The sequence below is a fragment of the Mytilus galloprovincialis genome, chromosome 4, assembly GCF_965363235.1.
Source record: "Mytilus galloprovincialis chromosome 4, xbMytGall1.hap1.1, whole genome shotgun sequence".
Lineage (NCBI taxonomy): Eukaryota > Metazoa > Mollusca > Bivalvia > Mytilida > Mytilidae > Mytilus > Mytilus galloprovincialis.
The window spans coordinates 40,031,247-40,057,937 of NC_134841.1; the positions used below are offsets into that span (position 1 = coordinate 40,031,247).

At 31.1% G+C, this 26,691-nt stretch overlaps 1 protein-coding gene across 3 annotated transcripts; it reads right to left on the bottom strand.

Moving 5' to 3' along the window:
- Window positions 1–391: 391 nt before the first annotated feature.
- On the bottom strand, window positions 392–25,509 carry LOC143072124 (pantothenate kinase 3-like). Of its 3 annotated transcripts, none has more exons than XM_076246933.1 (7): window positions 25,378–25,509; window positions 12,179–12,531; window positions 11,016–11,266; window positions 10,055–10,231; window positions 9,183–9,306; window positions 7,968–8,093; window positions 392–6,408 (listed from the first exon to the last, which is right to left on the bottom strand). In XM_076246933.1, the coding sequence occupies exons 1-7, from the start codon at window positions 25,448–25,450 to the stop codon at window positions 6,337–6,339; spliced, it is 1,176 nt and encodes a 391-aa protein (XP_076103048.1). In that variant the 5' UTR covers window positions 25,451–25,509; the 3' UTR covers window positions 392–6,336. The 3 variants fall into 3 exon arrangements, with proteins under 3 accessions (XP_076103048.1, XP_076103049.1, XP_076103047.1); XM_076246934.1 differs by lacking the exon at window positions 25,378–25,509 and adding an exon at window positions 23,406–23,636; XM_076246932.1 differs by lacking the exon at window positions 25,378–25,509 and adding an exon at window positions 20,560–20,796.
- Between the last annotated feature and the right edge of the window lie 1,182 nt (window positions 25,510–26,691).

A 26,691-nucleotide genomic window follows, 5' to 3' on the forward strand; every position in this document is an offset into this window, starting at 1 on the left:
ATATGCGACTGTCATACAACTGAGAGGTTTATCCAACTATAAAACCAGGTTTAATCCACCATTGTCTACACAAGATAAGGCATGTACCTAGTCAGGAATATGACAGTTATTATCTATTTATTTGATGTGTTTGAGCTTTTAATTTTGCAATTTGATAAAGGACTTTCCGTTTTGAATTTCCTCTGTATTTTTGTAATTTATTTTTTCCAAATGAACTGAACTCTTTTTTAGCGCTATTGTGCTTTCAGCGACATCTGATGTGTGTTTTCGTTTCATCCAAATATGGTCAGATATAATATTAGCATACAAAATAACTTGTGGTTCTGGAAAAAGGACATACATTAATTAACTGATATCAACCACAATTATTGTGGAAATAAAAACATAACTACATGATTTATCTTCCTTTCTTTTTTCAAACCATAATGATAGTAAAATTGTACAATAAATTATACAAAACTGAATAAAAATAATATAAAATTTATTACCTCTATCTGACATTTGATGGGCCATAATTACAATGTGGTCTTTGCCACAAATATACCATATATTACAAATATGACTGAAAAAAGTTGTTCTCTGGGGTGAAAAATGTCTATGCTCTCTGTGTGTTCTGATTGATTGATAGTATTTAACACCACTCTCAACACTATTGACTATATAACGTGGTGATAATTTTTATTGGTTGAAAAATCCATATCCAGAGAGAACCATGACCAAATGTAGGAAAACTGGAAATCCTAGTGAAATTAGATTAAGCTGCATGGTTAGAATGATATCTACACATCTAAAATCGGATTGTTTAATTCTATAATTCTAAAGTCTGATTGTATAATTTTACAAAGCTATAGTCTGTTTGTATAAACTACATATCTAGTTTCTTCTATAAATTTACAAATCTGAATTCTGTTTACATATATATGACAAAGCATTTTTATTTTTAATATAGTACACACAAACATATTATCAAGTCGATTTCTTGACAACACTGGCTATTTCCTTTAATCAACAATGTAGCTGCGAAAACGTAGCTCTATTGTCCTTTGATTTTTTTTTTTTGGTCCGCAAATATCAAAAATCATCAAAAGGACCTTAAGAGCTACGTTTTCGCAGCTATCAACAATGATACCTACTTCTTGTACATAATGGTACGTATGGACAAGAAATGCATATTGATAATTGATTGAAACTGATACCGTTAATATAAAGCCGAATTTTCAATACTTTTCAAATTAGAGGTGTATAACTTCGGATAATGGTGGTTTGTTGGTGAAATTTAGTCAATTAATTTTTTGTATGGATTTCAAAAGTTCTTGATCTCTGACACTACACAAGCCATTAAGATATGTTTCCATATAATTGTCAGAGATTTAGGATATTAAATATTAATCAAAGAAAACATTTGTAAAGTTCCTCATCTTATCATACCAATATGGACAACCTTTATATATATTTAAGTAATTTAAAGACTGTAAACCAAATAATGTCTTATCTGCAGAATATAATAATTCCAAAGATTTTTGAAGCTCATACTGCAAATGTTGCAGACGTTTCTGACTTATTTGTAACAAATTTCTGATTTTTAAGAGATGCAACTAATCAGGGGTTTCATTATCTTTCATGTTGACTGGTACTTTCCACATTTCTAGGTGGTACTTTTAAATCTATTCCATGAATATCTTATATAAAAATTCCTACATTTAGGCGGTACTTGTCAATAGCATAGGAGGGTAAAAGTACCGGGTAGCGCCTCCTAATGAAAGGCCTGCTAATATCAGTATGTTCATGATGTTTTCAACAAAATGTTTTGGTAAAACTAAACAAGTTCCCCCTCACCAGTTTGATACATAGCTAAACGAAATATGATGGTGCAAAACAAAGATATAGTAAAAATAATCATTACATAAAATAAACCCTGCACTCATTTAATAAATAAAAAAAGAAAACATACCACTCTTTTATTGCTGTTTTTTTTTATATCATAGTCACTTCTAATCCACTGAATTTGATATTTTGAGAGTACTCTTTCCTGAAACACTCTTTCATTTGTAGTATTCTAACAGTCAAAGATAGAAATAACAAGTGAGCAGCTGTGTTACAAATCTTTCCAAAAGGTGAGTACCCTTATGGTCAATTTTTGTATCAGTTCTCCCTTGATGATTCTGAACCCTATAACACAATGCGACCCTAGAATTCTGTAATAAGTATATGTTACTTCAATAACTTGCTATGTATTTCATATGTTATGATTGTTCAAAAAATTATTTTGAGATCACTTCTGGTTGGATTTTAATGAACTTTGTATCATTGCAAGCAGAATGGTCTCGAATATATGTTTATTTGCCTATATCCTTGTACTGAGTCATTCTCATTTTCTTATAATATAAACACAAGTATTATTTTTTAATTGAAATTTATCATATATTTCAACCAATTCAAATGTTAATAAAAAGTACACATTTTCACATAAAATGATAAAAACCACCTGATGAAAAATTTAAAAACAAATAAACAAACATACTGCAGACAATGTTGCTTCTATCAAAACCAAGTTTATTCAAACTGCCCAGAAATGCACTCAAAATATCCTTTTGAAAAAAATAGAGTATAATTATGTAGCCAAAGATGAAGGCTATATATTGCATTTTTGCAAACTATTAAAAGACTCTGTTATGAAATGTTGTAAAAAAGAAATAAACACTTCTAAAACAAATAATGTAACAAACAGAAAAAACAAAAATGAAATATAAACAAAATTTTGAACACACTATAGAAAGATGAATTTATGATGAGTGACTCATACTGTTGAATGATTCAATAATTGCAATCAGTTGACCTTAAACTCCTTTAAATACTGTGCACTTCAAATTTATCAAGATTCATTATATCTATAACATTAAGTAATAAATTGTGTATCAAAATAATTTTTAGCTATAATGGGTAATTCCTGTGAATTGAATAAAAAAAATCATATAATCACATACCGTATAGGGGGTTATTTTTCGTGGGGTTCAAATTTTCGCTTATTTTCGCGGACAGAGCAAAATCCCAAAAAGTAAATTCCACCAATTTAAAGCAGCACATGCAAAGGTATTGATAAGTTTTTAATCCGCCAAAATATTTCGTATACCTTATTCAATGGAAATCGCAAAATTTTACACCTGTGGAAATAACCTGCTATACGGTAATGTTATTGACTAGTTATTCCAATTTTTGTAATAATGAAATAAATACTGCTGCCTGTTTTTTTGATGTTCTTTTAATTCCTTGCCACAAGATATGCAGATAATACATACAAGAGTCTCAGGAATTACTAAGCATTTGGACAGTTAAACAAACCAAACCCAAGTGGTTTTCTCATTTGATTGGTTTTACACTAAACATTTTTATAGCTTGCTGTTGGGTGTGAGCCAAGGCTCTGTGTAGAAGACCGTACTTTGACCTATAATGGTTTACTTTTATAAAATTGTGACTTGAATGGAGAGTTGTCTGATTGGCACTCATACCACATCTTCTTATATACATCTACACCAACACCTGACTCTTAAGTCTTAACAAATGCAAATTGTTAGAATTTTTCATAGAAATTTATTTGTTGGAGATTAACACTACTTTAGCAACCCTTTGCTTTATCATTGTTATCAAAATGTTTTGGTATAGGAAGGCTCCGACCTTCAGCAATATAACTGGCAATCCTTGTCAATTAAGGTGGTACCTAACACTACAGGGAGATAACTCTGTAAAATCATCTAAACGTTTTAATTACGTTGTGTTGCTAAGGGAATATTAAGCTTCTTTGTGATCAAAAGTAGTGTTTGTCAAACTGCTATGTAACCAGTGTAATTTTTCTGATAAATTGGTTGGTTCAAATTTTTGAAATTTTTATATTTTTGTCAAAGGGTCAAAGTACATACTTTGTCAAAATTTAATGAAAATTAAACAAGCCAAATTAATTTTAGTGAAGGTGTTGGGTACCACCTTAAGATTGGGGACGAACACTATTGATACAAGTAGGTTTCAAACTCATAACCTCAGAGTTGCCAAGCATCATTGAATATTTATTCAATAAGACAGAATGTAATTAACTATAAACAAGTTGAATGAAGAGTATATAGTCTTTTTATGCTGATTTTAGTTAGTTATAAAGGCATTTCTGAATATAATTAACATTATATATACAAGTACATTTTTTTTCATATGATTTGACTATGTTGAAGGAAATATGAAAAACTGAGGAAATTGGTGGAATGGTTAAAAGAAAAATGATGATCAAACACAACATAAATCCAATAAATAAAAAACAAACTATATTATTACTAACTCTGTGTATCTTAAATAACTCTACAAATCATATATAAAATAAATCACATGTAACAAATTAAACATGCATGGAATGATCACCTCAATTTCTTGATAACAAATAGAAAAAGAGGGATTTTTAAAACTTGTGTAAGAACAGATTTCATTTATGATTCATGCTTTTGTGTAAGAAATAATGCATGATCAAAAACAATTATTTGGGAAAACTTAATTAAAATATAAATCTCTGATGTTTTTTTTTCATTGCTATATACCTTAAATTGTATAAACACTATTTTGATGCAATTAAATAAAAACAAATACGTGCTGCACTGATTATTATAAATGACACTAAAATCTCAACATTTTGAAGAAAATACAAACATTATGCAAAAAAAAATGCAAAAAAAAAACAACTTTATAGTTTATACATTAAAAACCAGCTGCCAAAAATTTGATATTCTATTATTTTATGCTTTGTTCAAAAACAGCTAGAAATTTGAAGATTAAAAAGAATTTTATTACAATAAAGATGAATGAAAATGTTAAAGGCAAACAAAACTGATGTTTTTTTTACGATGTGAAACTGAAAAAAAAAATAAAACAGATCTTTGCTAACTTTTGACATATTGCTTTAAAACTAGTAAATGTCTTGTAATAAAAGAAAAACCTTGAACCAAAATAGCTTTTTTTATGTCATAAAATCTATATAGTGTAACTTATACAGTATAAAAAACTGGTACAAATATATCATAACAGTAAGACCAAAACAGTCAATTGACATACCATCATCCCCTTTTGATTTAACACAACTAAAGTTCTGTATTTGAGAGTTATTTTCCTTGCTAAGAATACACTAATGGTGTGTACCTCTCACTCATATTCAGCCTTACTGTAAGAAAAAAAACATTATGCAGCCAACCAAAAGTATGAATTTTAGGAAAAAGATCTATAAATGCAACATATCTCAAATCTCTATTCAGAATTGCACTATCAACAATCTCAGTTATCTATATATTTTTTTAATTCTTAATTTTGTTAAAAAAAACCTGGAAAATCTTTTTTAAGACCGGTAGTTGCTTTTACAAAGTGAAATAAAATTAGTCATCACTCTCTATAAAAACATCATACAAGCCTCTTACAAAAAAGAACTGTCTAATATAAAAACAATAACTGGAAATCTATGCTATATAAAATTTAAGTAGGAGATTGATCAAAATTTTACATGCTGAAAACCATGACATGATGTTTTTTTTTAAGTGATGAAATGAACAATTTTCAAAAAAATTAATATTTTTTATTGACACATTCTCTTTATGGCATTTTCAGCAAAGTCATAAGGTTTTTTGTAAGTGACAAAAAGAAAAGTTTTACAGTATTAATATCTTTTACAGAAACATTTACTTTTTATCCATTTCCTGTACAAAAACATCTTTTATTGAAAGTTAATTAGAGTTGTCTGCCTTGATGCATTAGATGCATGTTAATGCATATGATAAAAGAAGACAGAGAACTTATTAGCCATCAGTTACAATTGCAGTTGAACATCTTCTAAAGAATTTTACATGAAATTTTTTTTTTAAATTTCTGTTTACTAAATTAAGACAATAAAATGAACATGTCTACTAGAATATGTCTGTGCAAAGATGTAAAAGTACATGTCGAAATTAGAAAATAAAAAAATATTTTTTATTTTTCAGCCTTATGAAACTTCCAAGTTAGCAAGGGAAATAACTCTGTAAGTAACGTGATTTAAATCAAAGTAAGAAATACAATGAGATTATGCTGCTGAAATTTACATACATACATACATACTTGTATAAGTCATCAATTAAACATATATCCCATCTAAATGTTTGATACAAACTATTTTGTTGACTATCTGTCATACAATCATGCCCATTAAAAAGATTTAAAAGACTAAAGCGAGAAGTATGTTCATCTCATCCCATCCGTGATGACAACTTTTTTCAGAATTTTACCACTTCTGACTTCCATAATGGTCCCGCAAATATCACAGTTCATTGTTTTTAAATGCTAATTAATATTAGAGAAATTTTGACTCATAGACACATACTCCATTATACAACCCATTGCACCAAAGTAACCCTGAAATGGAAAAAAAACAAAAATTTCATACGTTATTGGCATTTTGAGAATATCAGAAGAATCAGATTAAACCTTTAGTACCTATTGAATATAAAAAACAAGAATGTGTCCAAAGTACACGGATGCCCTACTCGCACTATCCTTTTCCATGTTCCATGGACCGTGAAATTGGGTAATAATCTAATTTGGCATTAAAATTAGAAAGATTATACTATAGAGAACATATGTACTAAGTTTCAAGTTGATTTGACTTTAATTTCATCAAAAACTACCTTGACCAAAAACTTTAACCTGAAACTCACACTTTCATTTTTTATGTTTAGTGGTCCGCCAAATTGGGGTCAAAAGTCTAATTTGGGTTTAAAATTAAAAAGATCATATCATAAGCAACAAGAGTACTAAGTTTCAAGTTGATTGGACTTCAGTTTCATCAAAAACTACCTTGACCAAAAACTTTAACCTGAACGGACAGACGAATGAACGGACGGACGAACGAACGAAGGGACGGACGAACGAAGCCACAGACCAGAAAACATAATGCCCCTCTACTATCGTAGGTGGGGCATAAAAATGAAGTTGTGGTACAATTGCCAATGAGACAACTCTCAACAAGAGACCAAAATGACACAGAAATTACCAACTATAGGTACGACCTTTAACAATGAACAAAGCCCATACCTCATAGTCAGCTATAAAAGACCCCGAAATAAGCCTGATTGACATATGTTGTAGTAATTTCTTTACCATGATCAGGTACCATTAGACCAAAGTTGGGAAGTAAATATATATACTTTATTTTCCTTATTCTTTTTTAAGTTGAATCATTTTTTGTTGATGAAATTCTTAGCTCTGGATCAAATTAAACAAAACAGGATGTATTGTTTTTTTTTAAATTGCTCTGCTACTGTTATACTTTCCCATACAGCTGTTAAACTGCGAACTTTTAAAGCAAGAAACTGCCACTAGAAAATATTAATGAGTAAGCTAATTTGCACACCTTAAAACTGTTACTTCACTATTTCAATATTTTTTAAAAACAACAATCAATCCATGTTCTTTACTTTTATTCTATTATAAATATTTATTACAATAATCAATGCAACTCTGGTTTTCATTCAGAAATAATTTTTGGCAACCATAGATTTGTTTTCACTTACCCATGGGTTGGGCATTTATATTCGAAAATTTTACCCTGAGCATTAGCCTTTGTGAACTGTGGGTTTTGATGTCGAAAATTAAGAATACCTGGTAGTATAATTAAGTTGGGCATAACACTGAACAGATAGTTTTGTGTATGTATTCGCATGTGCTAAAAGTAGATATACTGTGATTATACTGGTTGACAACAATAGGTCATCATATTAGAATAATAACTTTTATATTTGTAGTCAATACTCCTTAAGTTCATCCATCAAAATCTAGTGATTGGTGTGAATTGGAGCACAACCTAAACAAACATATTAATCTTGAGCAAAGTCCCAAGGCGAAGAACAATTCTTTCATCACCTCTTGTAAAAATAACCATTGAGAGTTTTATCTATCAATAATTTTTCACGTACCTCATGTTCTAAGAACAATGCTTTTAGAGCACCATCTGACCAATATTCCATAGCATAGGCTAATAACTTCATTGATATAGTATTTACACGTAGAAAATTTCCTACAAACACAACCTTATCTATTTTCTGAAAAGATAAAAAAGAAAACTAAGTTAAATTTTGTGAAAGCTGTATACTAACAATAAAAGAGGGACGAAAGATACTAGAGGGACAGTCAAACTCATAAATCGAAAATAAACTGACAACATAATGGCTAAAAGTAAAAAAGAAAAACAATAGTACACATGACACAACATAGAAAACTAAAAAATAAGCAACACGAACCCCACCAAAAACTAATGATCTTAGTATAATAACTTTCTTGTCTATAAATCTAAATTCTACAAGAACATATACATCTACTGCTTTAAATTCTTCTGCTTGTTCTAAAACTAAACTGGAAAGCCTGTCCTTTATTTGTAAGAATTAAACTTAAAGATTTTCTGGATTTTTTTTTGGTTAGAATGGTGATTTAAATCAATAAAATTGCTGCAAAAGTTTCATTGCTTATTTGAATGGAAGTTCCTACAATCTAATTTGAGTTTTCATCTTGTAATTTTTTTTTTCATAATGTAAATGTTAGCCATTTGTAGTTCAAATACAATTGGTGATGAATATCATTTTTTTTTGTATGTTCCAATGAACAAATTATGTCTTTAAGAGAAAGGTATATACCTACATATTACACAAAAAATTCTTCCAAATTGAAATTTACTGGTCTATTATACCCACTGTAATGTGCCAGTGCTAACAAAAGTGTGCATGTTTCTAAGACATATTGAAAAAATACTATGTTTCTAAGACATATTGAAAAAATATTATGTTTCTAAGACATATTGAAAAAATATTTTCATAATACAAAGCATGTTACAATAACATATATATGTTGCAATGAAGAATTTTGCAAACAAATCAACCAAATATTGATTATTTCAATTTTATTGTATGATATCACTTATTTATTTATTGTGTGTCTTGTTTGTAAATGTATAAGTATGTAATTGTTAATGTATAATTGTTATCCTCTTGTAGCACCATGTGTGCCTACATTGTCTTGTCTTGTAAAAAGATTGCTTCCTGTGTCACCATCATTATTTTTTTTATGGCATAAATGTACACTAATTACAATCTCTGTTCTCTGTGTATTAAAAAAAAAGAAAAAAAATCTGTTCATACCTCTGTTGTAGCTACCATCCTTGCTATAGAACCTATATTATTGGTTATTGTTACAAGAGTTGATCTAGCTAAATCACTTTTGGAAGCTTGGTCTCTTTTTTCTTCTATATTCATTTGACCAAAACTGAAATATTAAATAAAAATACTTGAGTGATGGTGTTCATGCTATTGTTTTAGTTTCTTTTATTTGTACCCTTTACTTTTCAAACACTACAGACCTTCATTTTTTCAATATGTATCAACTTCTAAAGCTCTGAGTTTATTTACAAAAACTGTGATACAGTATTAATTATTCATATGTTTGCAAATTTCCTGTAATTTGTCAATTTCATATAAAGACACATACAAAAGATTTCTCTTTTTATAACTGTTGGCTGTTTTTAAAGAACAATCCAATTAAAATACAGATCCTGTGTCCAAGCGTTGCATACAAGGATCTGAAAACACTCCATTCTACTTTCTGTTCTAGTTTTATTACATCAGTCAATGAAATTTCAGCATTTAAATTTTTGAAGATGTGTATTAATCTGACATAACCAGTGGATCTTGAACAATCTTTTAAACAGAAAGTTCAGATCCTAGTTTTTAAAGCTTGGGATCAGGATCTGTACTTTGATCAGATTGTTTAAATAAATAAACAAAAGATTTTTGTTTATATAAACTTTGGCTGTTGAGGTCAGAACTATTCAATGGCCAATGCTCATCCCAAAAATTTCATATACCATTCTCTATCAACCAGGCCCTTTGGAGAATACAGTCCCACATTTAGTGATTCAGCTAGCTCTGGACTAAGAAATATAAAAGAACATTTACATCTTAAATTTTCTGTCTTACATGTATAGATGAAGTTGAGAATTATTTAAAAACTTTACCTGCTAGCAACAGTTGCACCTTTGAGGTTAAATCTGCTATAGTCCCCGCCATATATATCTTTGACTAGTTTGTCTACTTTATGTGAGTCCCCTTCAGCAGCTAATGCTATTGCTTCTTCAAAAGTAGTACAGCCAGTTAATAAACAACATAAACCTAGGAATGTTCCTCCACCTAAACTGAAATAGAAAATAAACATATATTGAAAACAAAGTGCTACTACTTACATTTGGAGAAGGGGGGTAATCATTTGTAGGGGGATGGGAGGCCCTTCTATTTAGTTTTGATGAGTGGTGGTCATTTGTTAATGATAATCTGAACCATGATAATAGGATATAATGAATTAAAAATTCAAATTTTATACATGGTTGGTTAAAATGAAAGTATCTACCAATGGTCTATATATTTATTTCTTGAACAGCTTAAAACAATAAAACTATCCATATGTAAGAAGTTAGTTGTAGTGTTACTGAAGAACCACTGATACTGTGGGTTCATCTATTATTGTACATTACTTCGTTGATCATTTTAAAAATCTGTGGTTTACTTAAAACCTGAAAATCTACAAAATCGTTACCCACTAAATAATATAGAATCCACAGCACTCAAAATCCCCAACCTCAAATAACAAATAATGTTTCTTCTAAGCATCAGAAAATATTTCAGGTTATCATCTGAAAACTCCCCATTTACTAATATTGCCTGTGATCATGGTCAAGATAGAACAATACAGGCCTTGCTGGAGAGTTGTCTCATACCACATCTTCTTTCTTCTTAAATACATGTGTTCATAATCATGATAATGTAAACATTCATGTATTCAATTGGCTTATCAAAGACACAATAAAACTTATAACTTTTTATGATTTTTTTCTTTAGAAACAGGTTTATCATTGTTTATGGATATGTATATCTTGACAGTGTAATATTTATTATAAACATATTTTATTAAGTATATTTTACCTTGATCCCCAAACTCTTTTATAGTCAAATGGTCCCCTAACAGCTAAGATACTGACGCCAGATCCTATATTAACAACTAGATAAGGATAAGGATTATGGAAGTCAAACGGAACTTTATTTGAGCTGTTTGGTTTGTCACTATCTGCATCCTTCCAGTAGTAACATTCTAATGGAAAATTACGATCTATATAATGAATACCCTTGATGAGACAATCTAGTTCGTCAAACTTATGTAGTGTTAAATTTATCCTCTGAAAAACAAATATCAATTAGAATTAAACAGAATGTGTCCCCAGTACACGAATGCCCCACTCGCACTATCATTTTCCATGTTCAGTGGACCGTGACATTGGGGTAAAAACTCTAATTTGGCATTAAAATTAGAAAGATCATATTATAGGGAACATGTGTACCAAGTTTGAAGTCGATTGGACTTCAACTTCATCAAAAACTACCTTGACCAAAAACTTTAACCTGAAGCGGGACAGACGGACGGACGGACGAACGGACGAACAGATGCACAGACCAGAAAACATAATGCCCCCCTACTATCGTAGGTGGGGCATAAAAAAATATTGTTATTCATAGCAAATCATAGATCCTTGAAAATCCCCTCCTAAATGAGTTTTGTTTATACATTTGTACATGTAATATTATCAATAATTTAAGAAAAATTATCAAAGTTTTGAAAATTTGGAATGTAAATGCCTTATTGACTCCATTAATCAGAGGCGGGTTTAGGGGAAGGCCTAGGGACCCCTCCCCTTTTCTGAAAAAAAAAGTGGTTGTTAATATAAAGAATCACTTTAGCTTGACCAGAGCAGGCCCCTCTTGGGCCCCCACTAATCATGCTAATGAAAATTGCTGGATCCACCACGGTCTATGAATCAATTTTATATATTAATCTAACATTGTCCAAATCAAATGCTCTCACTCAGCTTTAAATTTAATGCTGAAATATTGTTAACCTTATGAACCAGAGAGATGATCATTGTATTTTCTTATTTGAAAAATACATATTTTTTACTTCTTTTTTTAATAATTCCAGTATGTTTTTCATTTGATTTCAGACTTCTTATTTTCTTTTATGTTGTTGTAATTATATTATAGGCAAATGACTGTTTCTTTGAAGGTTTAATTCATATATATGTATAATGACTTACCTGTTTGAATTCCATTTCAAATTTGTAAGCACCACCGCCAGTTGCACATATTGCACAGGCTAAAGTTGAAAAGTTTTTAGATTTGGCTAAATTAATGAATGCATTCATTTCACTGGTAGGAAATCGTATAAAATGTAATGTTCCTTTTTTACCACCAATCTGTTGATTTGACATTTCTAGGTGTGTGTCTCTAATACCCGTATTTCCGTATGCTATATTGCCGACCAAGTACCTGTGTATAGTTTTAAGTGTTTCTTTTTCCCCTTGTTGTTCCAATTCCATCATATCACTAGGTTCAAAATATATCAACTTGGTAAGTGTTCCTCCAATGTCCATACCAAACCATGGCATAGCTGGATTAAAGAAAATAGAAATTTACTTAATCAGAGTTCTTGGTAAGACAGGCCAATGAGTCCTCGACTCATACAAATCTGTCTGGACTCATTTTCAAACCTTTTGTGTCCAAAGATGCATTAAAATGATTAAATGTTATATCAACTGAGCACATATAAACATGTCATCATCATATAACAAAAGTTAAAGAATAATCTAAATTACATTTCGTCATGGAGACTGAAATTATATCATATACATGTAACAATAAAATTTTATCTTCTCACTGCTGTACTGATTGTGGCTTAAAAAAACTGAAATTAAGTAATCATTCTTCATATATATTCCTTTGAACCTTTATTCAATCTTTCATTCAAATCTAACATTAGAGTAGTTAAGTATTGTTAATTACCTTAGTGTGTTGACAAAACATGATGTGTGCAGTTTCTATTTCATAAGGAGGGAAATAAAAATACATGACATGTGTATGCAAGAAATGTATATTACCTACATACATGTATACATATGTACATGTAGGTTGACTTGTATGTTATAATCTTTAACACTTTCCCTGCTTAAAATAAAAAAAAATTACTTTGCAATAATTTAGAGTCATTCACCTTGGTCTATGTGCATGTTAAACAATTAAGACACAGATGGATTCATGACAAAATTGTGTTTTGGTGATGGAGATGTGTTTGAAGATCTTACTTTACTGAAAATTCTTGATGCTTAGGCCACCCTTGAAAAATTGTTTGTTTGGCATTGCCGACCCACACTATCAGCAGGTGGGTAGGTAGGTAGGGATTTTTTTTTTTTTTTACATTTAAAAAGCCTTATACATGTAAATCATGAAGTCTCCAGATCAATGTTGTCTAAAGCATTGCAGCATTGTTGTGTGTACATGCTGGTGGTTTCTTTGAAAGGGGTCAACCATCAATGTCACATTCTACATCATATGGATAATTTCACGTAAGACAGTCAGTTTTATTGGCAAAGTTAACCAAAGTACCCAGAAAAAAACACAGAACTGAGGCAGGAAACTGACAAATTAACCATATAAAATGTATGACGTGAAAATTGAACTTTTATTGTGGGACTGCCCATTGAACAGAGGCCTGATGTCACATCTTGAAGTTGTGGTCACAGTTTGGTAAAATTACCATAAGTTAAATGGCTCAACCACTACGGCTCCTTGTACAAATGGACAACGATTTAAAACTTTGATTGTTTGCTTTGGTTTTATAAACATCACTTTCTACACCATATGGGTAATTTCATGGCAGTCAGTTTTAGTGCCGTACTAAACCGTAGTACTTGAAGGAAAATGCCAACCTGTGGGAGGAAACTGACTAACCTTATCACATCGTACATGAAAATCAAACCTTAATTTTGCAACTGCCCAACTAGGGCTTAAACCAATACCTGGAGGCTAGTAATCATACATGTAAGGTGTGACGAACTACCATACAAACACGCCTACTTCCCCTGATAAGTTTTGAGGATATAGGATCTGTTCCAAATTAGGATAGCAAAATATTAAAAATTTGGAAGGTTGGCACAAATAGACATGGTGTTTATACTAATATTATCCAAGTGCAAGGTTTTTAAGGGATAGGTTTAAAACGTATGATAAATTCAAAATGGAAATATGCAGCAGGACAGACAATTTTTGCAGATAAATAAATTATGGGTTGTAATGCTTGTTTGATTAACAGAAATCTGGACATGCATTACATGAATACAGATAAATTAATGAGCCCTTAGAATTGTGGAAAAGGAGGGGATTTTATTCATCACTAGTACACTGGATACATTTATAAATATGTTTCTGTCAGTATCTTTTATGTTTTAAGAATTATCTTATTCATGTTAAGAAGAAAGGCAAGAAAAAGGGGAAGTACTTCAATTGACACAAGATGCTAGTCTTTAAACAGTGATATTGTTTGCCTGAAATTACAGCCGAAATTCGGCTTTTTCCCATAGAGAAAATTCTCAATTACTAAAAAAAATGGCTTAAAATTCCTCCCAAAAAGTTTTACATTTTCCCCAAACAGTGATGGCATTGATAGTAATGTTTATGAATATCGTATTCATGTTATTATTTTGATATTAGAAAGCACTTTTGAGAGGGTTACACTAAAGACCTGAAAGTGGACCTGAAAACACCTGAAAAGACCTGAAAATATACGACTAAAATTATTCAAATTGCAATAACTTTTTTATTATTGGATGGAATTTCTTCAAGTTGGAATTTTATTTATTGTTAATATTTATATTTCATTAAAATTTAAAAAAAATAAATAAAAAACAATTTTTTGATGCCAAAAGTTGGACCTGAACGGAGAAATGAAAAGACCTGAAGGGACCTGAAAATCTATGTCGGACTAATTCTAACTACAATAACTTATTAATATTCAATGGATATCTTTCAACTTTTGATTTTGTGACACAAAAAGTTCAATATAATGATAATATGAAAAAAAATATGTGAAAAATATTGTTGGGGTGTCCAAACTCGGACCTGAACGGAAAATTCAAAATCTGAATGAGCCTAAAATTCCACATTATTTTAAAACGAAAATTATAAACGTAGACGAAAAATATGATTGATAACTTTTCATGTTCGATGTCATTTGGTCTCTTGTAGAGATCTGTCTCATTGGTATCACACCACATCTCTCTAATTTTTATTGACAGAAGATACTAATATGATAAAGATTGAAGATACCAAAGAATAATCAAAACTCGGATGTCAAAACTTATAAGTCAAAGAGATATACCATAGAAATAAATAATTGAAAAAAAGGTTTGGTGTCTTTAAACTACAATAACCCCGTCACAATTTTTGTGGTGTCCCAAGTCTGGAACCTGCACTTTGTGACAAACGTCGGACCTGTTGAATGAAAAATGAAGTCCTGAATGAACCTGGATATATATAGTTAATTCAACATAGCTTATAAAACATTTGCATTTTCATTCAAGAAGAGTCAAAAGCAACTTGTGATAAAAATATTTAATTTTAACGATTAGCTTAAAATGATTTTTTATCAGTTACACATAATACATGATTATACACAATTAAATCACATTATAAATAACAATGAAAACACTAATTGAAACAAATATTATAGAACAAATTTATTAATTGTCATGTAATTACGCTTATAAAAACAAAATGATAATACAAATCTAAAAAAAGTTTAATCCAAGATTAATATTCCTCTTAAAAATACTTAAAAATGATTTTTGTTCATTAAAAAGAAAACTGAGTGACTCAACATACTGTAAAAGTGTTAATATTTTAGAATAATTGCGTATTAAAAAATACTTAATTAAAATATTGAATAAAAAAAATCTGCCTTTAGAAAAATGCGTTTACATACTGTAAAAGTACACTAAAACTAAAAAACATTAAAATGCAATATTATTCACAGTCTACTTTAATCACATATAACTTGACTCTTACTCTAATATAATATTTGTATATTCATGAAGTTAAATACACTGCCTATGTTCATCACAAAACCAATCACTGGTAACCCCTGCACACGTTTGATGACTCCATTTGCTACATGTAACTCTTCCTCTTTTTGCTTCGCACCCTATCATATTTTCGTATAAGTCAGGCTTCCCACATAAGCAAACACATTCAATCTTTCTCTGATGTATTTTAACATGAATGTCAGAAGGAAGGCCTAACATCTTGGGAAATTCAATAAGAGATCCTTGTTCCAAACAACTTACAAGATGAGTTCTCATTGATTGTTCGTCGTAATCGATCTTTAAACGAGGGTTAAAATTTTGATTCACACAAAATTCCAATAAGTTAGCCAGGGCATATAATCCACAGTCATTTCCATTCGATTGTTGTTGCACTTCTGGTATTTTCACGTTGAAGTTTTTTTTTTTATCTCCATATATTGCTGCCAACTGTATTTCTAGACTCGCTGTTATGGTGTGTAAAGAGTTAAGACTGTCTAGAACGTAAACTGTGGTGTCTCTTTCTTGTTTGCTGAAGTGAAGTAACCCAGTGTGATTTTCCTGTGTGATGTATTTGCACACACGGGGCTTGGTTTGACTGAAAAGTTCCAAAGTCTTGAGTCCAACTCTTTGTATTTTCATTGAATCTTGGTGCCAGTGTATTTGCCTGAAAGCCAGCAATTCCCGGAAACTGTGTTTGTACAATATCGGTACAAGTGTTTATGATGTCTGAGCAAAGCCATGTATTAGTAAGTATTTTATTTTTGTGCTCGAGCGTAAGACCACTAACCCATGGTGTTTTATCTGAAAAATTTTGCATCGAAAGTTTCCTTTTTTTTCACTGGTAGTGGGCATGTAAATCGAGGTGAAATGGGTTGTATATCTGCTTGTTTGTCTGCAAAGCGTAGTCGTTTTCCTGTATATGGAGTTCTTACCGTAGGTGTTTTAAGCTGTTTAGGTGTCCTTGGTGACAAACTAACAGGGCTGCAAGGAGGAGATGAAATTTCTGTTGCGACTGCCTCAGAATCTGAATTTTGTAACTAAATAATTATATTTTCGATAAAATTCTTTATAATTTCAATGATATATTATACCTTTCCTATAACAAAATTCATATTTCAAGGAGAATGATTGAAAACAGTTAAAGATATTGAATAAATCTGACCGCAGTCTTTTCAAGCAAATTTATGTTACTTAATTTTCCGTTCAGTTCCGAGTTTTCACACCCAAATGGTATTTTTCATATATATTTTTTAATTTTATCATTATATTGAACTTTTTGTGTCACAAAATCAAAAGTTGAAAGATATCCATTGAATATTAAAAAAGTTATTGTAGTTAGAATTATTTCGACATAGATTTTCAGGTCCCTTCAGGTCTTTTCATTTCTCCGTTCAGGTCCAACTTATGGCATCAAACAATTGTTTTTTATTTAATTTTTTTAAATTTTAATGAAATATAAATATTTACAATAAATAAAATTCCAACCTGAAGAAATTCCATCCAATAATAAAAAAGTTATTGCAATTTGAATAATTTTAGTCGTATATTTTCAGGTCTTTTCAGGTGTTTTCAGGTCCACTTTCAGGTCTTTAGTGTAACCCCTTTTGAGATCCGGTTTTCTGATCAGAATCATCATGATGTTTGTAACTCATGTGGTTTTCAATGCATTACATACCATCATTGCTTCCGTATCTTTCCCTCTCTGAAAAGTACCTTTCAGGTTGAAAATGTCTGACAACCAAAATATACATAAAAAAACAGGACAAAAAAGACAGCAAAGGTGAGCAAAAAATTTGGAGATGTGTTTAGAATAAAATATACAAATTTCCCGATTTCAATAAAAAGTATGCATTTTTCCCAATAAAAAACGGTACAGGTAGTTTTGAAAAAAGACAACAATATCACTGTTAAAATATGTATGTTTTGTTCCAGGCTACCATCTACTGGTACAAAACTACTATAAACCTGTAAATCATTATGGTCTTTAAGCTTTGGTGCTTACAGCCATAATTATCTTGAATGCATCATTGTGGTTCTGACTATAGTAGATACTTTGTTCTCTGGTTTAAGGGAAAATTTGTCAATGATAAATTTCAAATATTTAATAAGTTCAACAAATGTAAGAGCCACGCATATTTGTTCTGTGATGTCCCGGTGAAAAACTTTTATCTCATGAAGCGACAAAGTCAAGCAGAAATCATCTGTTTCTGCTTTACAAAAGATAAAATTGAGTCTTCTACAAGGTCTCTCAGAACGTTTCTTTCAAAGAATAGCTGAATTTGATTTTTGATAAAATCCATCTCCCTTAACCAATGCATTAATCTGTTAATTGCAGCATAGGGAGATGCCTTCCCCTGCCGGCCTCTTTGACATTACTTTTGGCAGACTTTTTCTATTCCATGTCATTTAAATGTTTGCTCCCAATACCGTGTAAGGCAAGCACTTTTAAGATCATGATTTGAAATAAGTAAAGTCAGGAACAAACTCGGCGGATACGATTAATTTCCGGCACTGAAAATAACAGGGCAGATAGATCTTGCCCTAATGAACAATTTTATCCCCTGTCAGATTTGCTCTAAATGCTATGGTTTCATAGAAATGAGCCAAAAACTGCATTTTACCCTATATGTACTATTTACATGTATAGCCATGTACATTGTAGGCCATCTTGGTTTGTGGGCAGGGTCATTGGACGTTTGAAACTCAATGAAAAGGATGATTGTGGACAAGTTTGGTTAAATTTGTCTTATTAGTTTCAGAGGAGAAGATTTTTTGTAAAAGATTACAAAAATTTACAAAAAATTTTAAATATTGACTATAAAAGGCATCGACTTATTTGTAGATCTTACTTTACTGAACATTATTGCTGTTTACAGTTTATCTTTATCTACATTGTATAATAATATTCAAGATAATAACCAATAAACAGCTGTGTCATGAGCCCTAGTCTTATGTGTAAGTTTTATTCAATAATCATAAATAGTTTTTGAGATACAGCGCAACATGTGAACATGGTGAAAACCCCCCTTTTAAAAAAAAAACTCAATATCTCAAAAATTGAATTTTGAATCAAAACAAAAAAGTATACAGATCTCAAGATTAATATCACTAAGAAGTGTGTAATGTTTTAAGCAATAATTATAAATTATGTTTGAGATATGGTGCGACATGTATAAAAAACCTCCGCCTTTATTACAAAATACTCAATAATTCAAAAATAAATTTTGAATCATCACTAAAAAGTATACAGATCTTAATATAAATATAACTTAGAAGTGTGTAAAGTTTTAAGCAATAATCATAAATTGTTTTTGAGATATGGTGTGACATGTGGAAAAAACACACCCCTGTTTTAGTTACAAAGTCCTGTAACTCAAAAAGTTTTAATCTTATTTTCACCAAAAACAGAATCAAAAAGTTGCAAATATCGACTCCTACATTCTACTAGTCGATAAGTTATCAAAATTGGTTAACTTTAAGACCAACGCATATTTATAAAAAGGTCATGCATCGTAATCAAATAATGACAACATTGAAAGACAATGCTTTGTCTTCTAAAGAAAAATATGAATGAGAGTCAAAAATTCGGAGTTAATTAACCTTACATTGCAACCACCTGGAACCACACTTAATGAGGTAAAACATCTGTGTTTAGTAAGTTCATTCAATTAGATAATTTAATTTAGATAGCTCAAGTCCTTGTGAACTCTCAGACAGGTGTTTGCTGTCATAGGTGGTGTACTTTGGCCACCAAGTAAGTTTAAGTTTTTCATGAACATAAATAGACCTAAACAAGTCTTGCCATTTTCTGACTTAGATAAGTCTAAAATTGAAAACACATTTTTATAATAAATACAGTGTATATGTTTTGACTTCTTTAAACACTAATTTGGCATTATAATTAGAAAGATCATATCATAGGGCACATATGCACTGAGTTTCAAGTTGATTGGACTTCGATATCAACTTCATCAAAAACTACCTTGACCAAAAACTTTAACCAGAAGCGGGACGAACAGACGGAAGAACAAATGAATGAACGGACGCACAGACCAGAAAACATAATGACCCTCTACTATCGTAGGTTGGGCATAAAAAGTCTCATTATAACAAAAATGCATGCTTCTTTTGAAGGCAGATTGTATGCTTAAATGAAGGGTGACCACATTTTTTAATTTTATTTTTCTATTAAGTATAGATACATGTATGATAAAGTTCATTTATAAAAAAAAAAAAAAAAAATTGTCCTTTTTTAAATTGTTTATCATATATGTATGCACGACTTTATCTGTTTATTGGTTGAACTTGGAATATGTCATAATACTGCCACTTGTTTCAGTGACATCTTTCTAATATTAATTTAAACTAATAACTGACAGGTGTACTGACTACTGTTGACATATACATATGTTTGCGTAAGAGCTACACTTCTGCATGTTCTGCAGCTGGTATCGTTACAGATCTCCCAAAAATTGAAATTTTAACACCTAAACAAAACCAATACAAAATGTACAGAGCGTTCCCTAATGTTAAATCATCGAAATGTGACTTTGTAAACATACATGGCTTTGGGGCATCCCTGGGACTGAGCAAATCGTTATCCATTCCATTTCCAAGGAAATCGTTGCTATCATGACCATTGACATCTATGACCAATGGTTTGTCTGACATCTCAAATTTTTACTTTATTCCAAAATGTATGATTCAAATGAATTCATTATAGCCTTTGCATTTTCACAGGTAAGACATTTCGAGTTGAAAAACTGGATTTTCATAAAAAAAAAAAATAACCGGAAGTTAGGTAAGGATATGTAAAGCCATACACAAACACGGAGCGTATTCTAAGTTCCGTATTGTAAAGTGGAAAATTTCTTATTAATATACACACACAGTGCCATATTAATTTCTGGCAACTGTTGTTGTAGCAAATATTTTACACTCCTTATTCCGTTAGGTACAAATAGTGTAATATCAAATGTCCATTACTAAGTGTACATTGTATATCCATTATTCAAATGTTCATTATTAGTATAGAAACTATAATGGCATTCCAGAATTATATTTCTTCCATTAAAAACAAATATTGTGTCAGAACTTCTATATCATGACACCATCTCCAACATTATTTTGTTGTCCTATTTATAAGCAAAGGAATTTTAAAAGCAAAGTTTACTACATGTTTTTTTTTTAATTAATGATTTTAAAAGTACTGGGGCCGGTTTCACGAAGCTATCCTAAGACCTGTCTTAAGATATGTCTTAGGACATATCCTAAGACCTGTCTTAAGATATGTCTTAGGACATGTCTTATGATCCGCTTATGACTATCCTAGGACATATCTCAGACCTCGTCTCGAAGCTGTCTTATGATGATCTTAGCTAAGATATACTAAACCTGTCGCAAGTTCAAATTTTCAAATATTAACATGGATTTATTGAAACATTCATGTACATGTACATGTAGCATGTGGTTCGCATAAATTACTAAACGTATTGATTAATACTCCATTATTAGATAATTTGTAAAACTAATATAAAATAGTAGTGTAATATATAAAAATAATCTATTAATAATGCACCAATTTACATATAAAAATTCAGTTGGGGGGGGGGGGGGGGGGGGTAAAGTGAGTTGAATTCATTTTGTCATTGTATCGGTTACAGTAAATGAATAAGTTCAAAGGATATTAAAAACCAATTCTTCACAGAACAATTGAAGGTCTTTCCACCTCGATAATAAGAATGAAATTTAAAAAAACGAGGTTAGAAAATGTCACTACGTGTTAATGTAATGTGATAAATCAAACTGATATAAAAAAAAATAAGATTTATAGGTTTATGCAGAAGACTTAATTGTTTTATAATGAACCAGAAAGAATTTTTAGCAAAGGTCAAAACCTAGAACGTCAAATTGACCTTTGACCTTGATCTCAATTTTGAGTTCATAGGTCAGTGATCTCAAATCAAAAGACCCCATGTCAATCACTTGTATGGTTGTAGAGAAATACTGATTTCAAATACAAAAGGGGAGAAAACTCCTTTAAGGGTTAACCAAAACTCTTCGACTTAAATAGGTTGACGTTGCGATAACGATAACAAGCAAACTTGAAATTTATTACATGACCTTGACCTTTGACCTTGACCTCAATTTTCTTCAAATGGACCAAGGACTTCATATCAAAAGACTGTAGGCCTCTATGTATGAATTTATCCAACAAATCGCCTATCTTAAATTTTCAAAGGGAAATAACTCCCATAAGATGTCTTCCGATCACTCAAGTCAAAATTAACCAAATCATTCTTAAGAGTAGACGAACAATTTGGTGAAAACAGTTTGCTAAAATCTTTTACGATTTTAGAGATATAGCGATAAGAAGAAAAAGGGGACGCCGGGAGATAACTCCCATAAGAATAAGTGTTCGGTCACACAGGGTGAGTTTTGAAACCCCCATCACTGTACAACATCATTGGCCAAAAATCCATTCGATATTTTGTAAAACAAAAAAGCATCTCAGACGGCAGAAGAAAAACAAAAATAATCAGAAGAAAAACAAAAGGTCTTTCCATGAAAAGTGGAAACACCTAATAATCAGAAGAAAAACAAAAGGTCTTTCCACGAAAAGTGGAAAGACCTAATAATCGTGCATTCTTCCTAAACATATATCAAATGGTTTTTTTTTATTGATGAATCATTGTTGATCATTTGTCAACCTGTACAGAATTAGTTAAGAGCAGTAAAGGGAGATTTGCTAATTAGATAATAGATAAATAATTTGCAAAATAATATATAAAACAAGTGTAAATTATATAAATAGACGTATGACTATCCTAGTAAGACCATCATAAGACACCTCTCGTGTAGTCCTAACTTTATGACCAACTTTAAGAGATGTCCTAAGTTAGGACTACTTTGTGAAACCCACTTAGGACTAAGATATGTCATAAAACCAGTCCTATGACAGCTTCGAGAAACTGGCCCCTGCTTTCCTATAAATGTCATGACGAAATGATTTCCCGGTGACACAGACATGTATTTTAGTTCCTGCATGTTCGTATTACTACCTGGGTATTATATGCATGTCTTTCGACCTTCCTGTTAGCCAAAATATCGAAAATCAAATGTTGAAATAAATGATAAAAAAAATATCATGTAATTAGCATGAATAAAAAGTCATCTTACTATTCAAGCCAATCTACCACTTCCACCTATATTTTTTTTTGTCTCAGAAGAACCGGTCTCAGAAGATCTAAAATAACAGCTCTTGACATCAACAAAATAGTATGCAGTAAAGCTAGCTGTACGTTATGTTTCATAGGAAGAAAGTTGCACAAATGCGGAAATGTTTGTCCAATTGTTGATGCGACGTAAAGCAATCATCAATCGTTTTACACACAAGAAATATACTTACAATCAAAAAGTCCAAACATGTCTTTTTCTCTCTCAGAATTTCGGTTGATCACTTTTAGACGATTACACAATACCAAATTTGTTGTTGGTAAAATTCTTTTGGTTCCATTAAGTCCAAAATTAATAATTCATCAATATATAATGCACGTTTCTTATATTTGAATTTCAGTTTAAAATAACTTCATTGACGTTCTAGATGAAAGTATGATGACTTTTAATGAATGTCTGTTACATTGAAATATTGAATCATATCTTAAAGTTTACATATTTCGTAAATTCTGTTGTACTCAATATATTTATTTACTTATACCAACATATTACATATAATCCCGGACCTGCCTAAGTTGAATTAAATCATATTAAAACAAGCTGTATTATCGAATTATCTGTTGTTTGTTATGATGTAATAGTCCCGAGTCAAAACAATTTACAACCGAAATCAGTTTAATATAAATGTTCTAACAAGCGTCCGACTCTATTCAACTGTTAACCATGTATGAAGAAATGATTTAATACTAGTAGTTCCCAAAGACTGAAACCAAATTTGCTACGGACACCTACACATGCTTCAAATAATTGTTACAAGGCTTCTTTGGCGTGCAAAGAGCGTGGCACTTACCGAAGCATCGAATTTAATTTTAACGTCTCAATACCAGACATAGGATGCGTATAAGACCCCGTTTACACTGACAAAAAAGATCGATCTTTGCGAATTGGTCCAGTGTAAAACGGGCTAGATCGATCTTCAATCGGAATTAAAAAGTCTACCTCTAGAGGTGGTTTTAAAAAGATCGATCTTATTTGAATCGATTTTTTTTTGTTGGTGTAAACGCTTAGGTCGATTGCGATCGATCTTTTTTCAGGTGAATGTTGTAGTTAGATGTGAAAATGAAGGTCAGATCGGCTCTTTTTATGTTGTAGTGTAAACGCACTGGATTAAATAAGATCGATCGATCGATCTTGCTTGTGCAATGTAAACGCGAACTGGTCTTTTTAAGATCGATTCAAATAAAGATCGATTCAATTTCGTTGCCAGTGTAAACGGGGAATTACGAACGGTTTGTTTTGAATGCATCGATCTGCGCTATTAAGCTTTCAGTGGACTTTTTAAAACTTGAAACAAATTTGAAATCCGCGCAAACGGCTTAATTAGCAGAATACAAATAGTCCGTTCTGAGTCTGAAAAATGTGATGAAAAAACAATACTTTTCGGCTCAATTTGCACTCGCCGGAATGCTCTGAATTTTTTTAAATAGCAATAGAGGTGAGTAGTTTCTAAATTGTTTTGCACTATAGTAACATGCATCCGACAAAAGAAAATGAATAATTTTATCAGCACCTAATTAATCTGTGCAGGAATAAAATCAACACCAACAACACAACTAACATATTTGTTGACCGACCGTGCAAGGGCTGTATAGCCAGTCAAGGTCGTTAAAAACTTCCATTTGTTGTAACTAACATTCGGTCCATTTCTACCATCTTTCATAGACAGGATTTTGTAGAAAAGGTAGAAGCTTTAATTCTGCCTCAGTTTTGACCTCATCTTAATAGATCACATCCTTTTTACTTGATTTATTCGCTGTGTATGTGACTTTCATGCATGCTAACATATTTCCCTTTCAGATTTAAACAAAATATGACTCAGAGACTTCTGTTTTGTGTGTTTCTTTATTTACTAATAAAATCTTTAGAAAAAGTAGTTTCGTTTATCTCAGTGTATTTTTTTTTCATCAATTGATACAAGAGTACCTTATAAACATGGTTAGAAATGGGATTTTAAATTCTGCCTCGAACAGAAAAGTAGAAGACAAAATTACAATTTTTGTTGTCTTAACTTGATAAAAAGTGTTTTCCTGTGGATGATGGAGTATTGTCTATTGGTGTGTGCACAAATGAACGTGTTTAAAATCCGGTAGAAACAGATAAATGAAAGTTGCTTTCTATTTTATTTAACTACTTTCAATACTCACGAATGGCCATAATGTCTTCTGGTCTTCTGTATACTTGTTTCCCGTTTAACATTGACGTTGAGACCAGTATCATCTTGTAACATCTTTACACCCGATGTTCAGATAGTATTCCTCTCATATCAAACTGTCTGGTATTTGTCATTATTATCACTCCAAATTTCGATTTAATTAGAGTAAGCTTTTGTCTTTTTTTTAAACATAAGTTTGAGCTCAGTGCTATATTCAGGGCGATATACGCACGTCGTTTATATATAGATCAATGCCAGTTTTGGTAGACTCAACTGCATATCAGATGTCACAAAAAAATATATTACAAACTTCTTTTCTCCAAAATGGGGTTTACAGTTCAGACAATTTCAAAAGCCTTTTTGTGACATACATAAAGAATAAAGGACTTTTTGTTTTTGATACTGACTTTATCACAGTAAAATATCAGGTGAGCCCGAAGGCTCCCTTATAACATAACATCGATGACTTCCTAACAATATACAAAGCATACAAACAAAAACTAAGATGATTATCATAAAACAAAAAGTAGATAATACAGATTATATATGACTGATAACATGTTGAAAGCATCTGCGAAGCTCGTATAGACCAGCTTCATTAAGATGCAACCATCCGTCCTTAACTCTTACAAGAAACCTTTTATATGATTTTATAAAAAATAATGTTATATTTAGAACATACAGAAAGTAATTGCCTATTAATATTAACACATTTAAAACCAGTTAAATCAAAATCTACAGGTCTTGGTAAAATAGAAGATATATAAAGCTTGATATGCGGTCGGTGACAAAGATTTAAATTTTACAAATAACTCTCTGAAATCAGCAATGATACGATCTACAGTCAGAAAAGTCCTTAAATCATTAGTTCCAACATGAATAAGACAGTAAGAATAGTTACTCAAGTCTATTTCACCTTAATCCAGTTTCTTCTTAATAGAGGAAATACGAGCACCACTGTAAGCTTGAAGGTCCATGTTAGAAATGCCAGATAAATGTTTACAGATTGAATCGGATAACACCAGTACATGTTTGTTGGTTATGTCTGAAAAAAATATTATAAAAATTTGGCCATTGACTCTGCAACAGATATTTTTTCCTGCATAGTAAAATTCAAATATAGCTTATAGGCATCACTTGCCCAGTCACCGTGCAGCTGTATCAGTTCACTAGGGACTCTAGCCTGAAAGGCAAATGACGCAACCCCCCGTCTAAAAGAATGTGTAGAGTAAAGGCGAGGATCTCGCCCAGTAAATAAAATGATACGTTTAAGGTTAAATTGAAACTGTTTGTAATTAAGTTACTG

Excerpts from the sequence above, each read along its gene's own strand:
- LOC143072124 (XM_076246932.1), bottom strand. The coding sequence starts at position 20,668 with ATGTCAGACAAACCATTGGTCATAGATGTCAATGGTCATGATAGCAAC. Across the intron at positions 12,532-20,559 it reads CAGGGATGCCCCAAAGCCAT|CTATGCCATGGTTTGGTATG; the intron begins GTATGTTTACAA and ends TCTTTAATCCAG. Across the intron at positions 10,232-11,015 it reads AAAAGAGTTTGGGGATCAAG|TTTAGGTGGAGGAACATTCC; the intron begins GTAAAATATACT and ends TTTCTATTTCAG.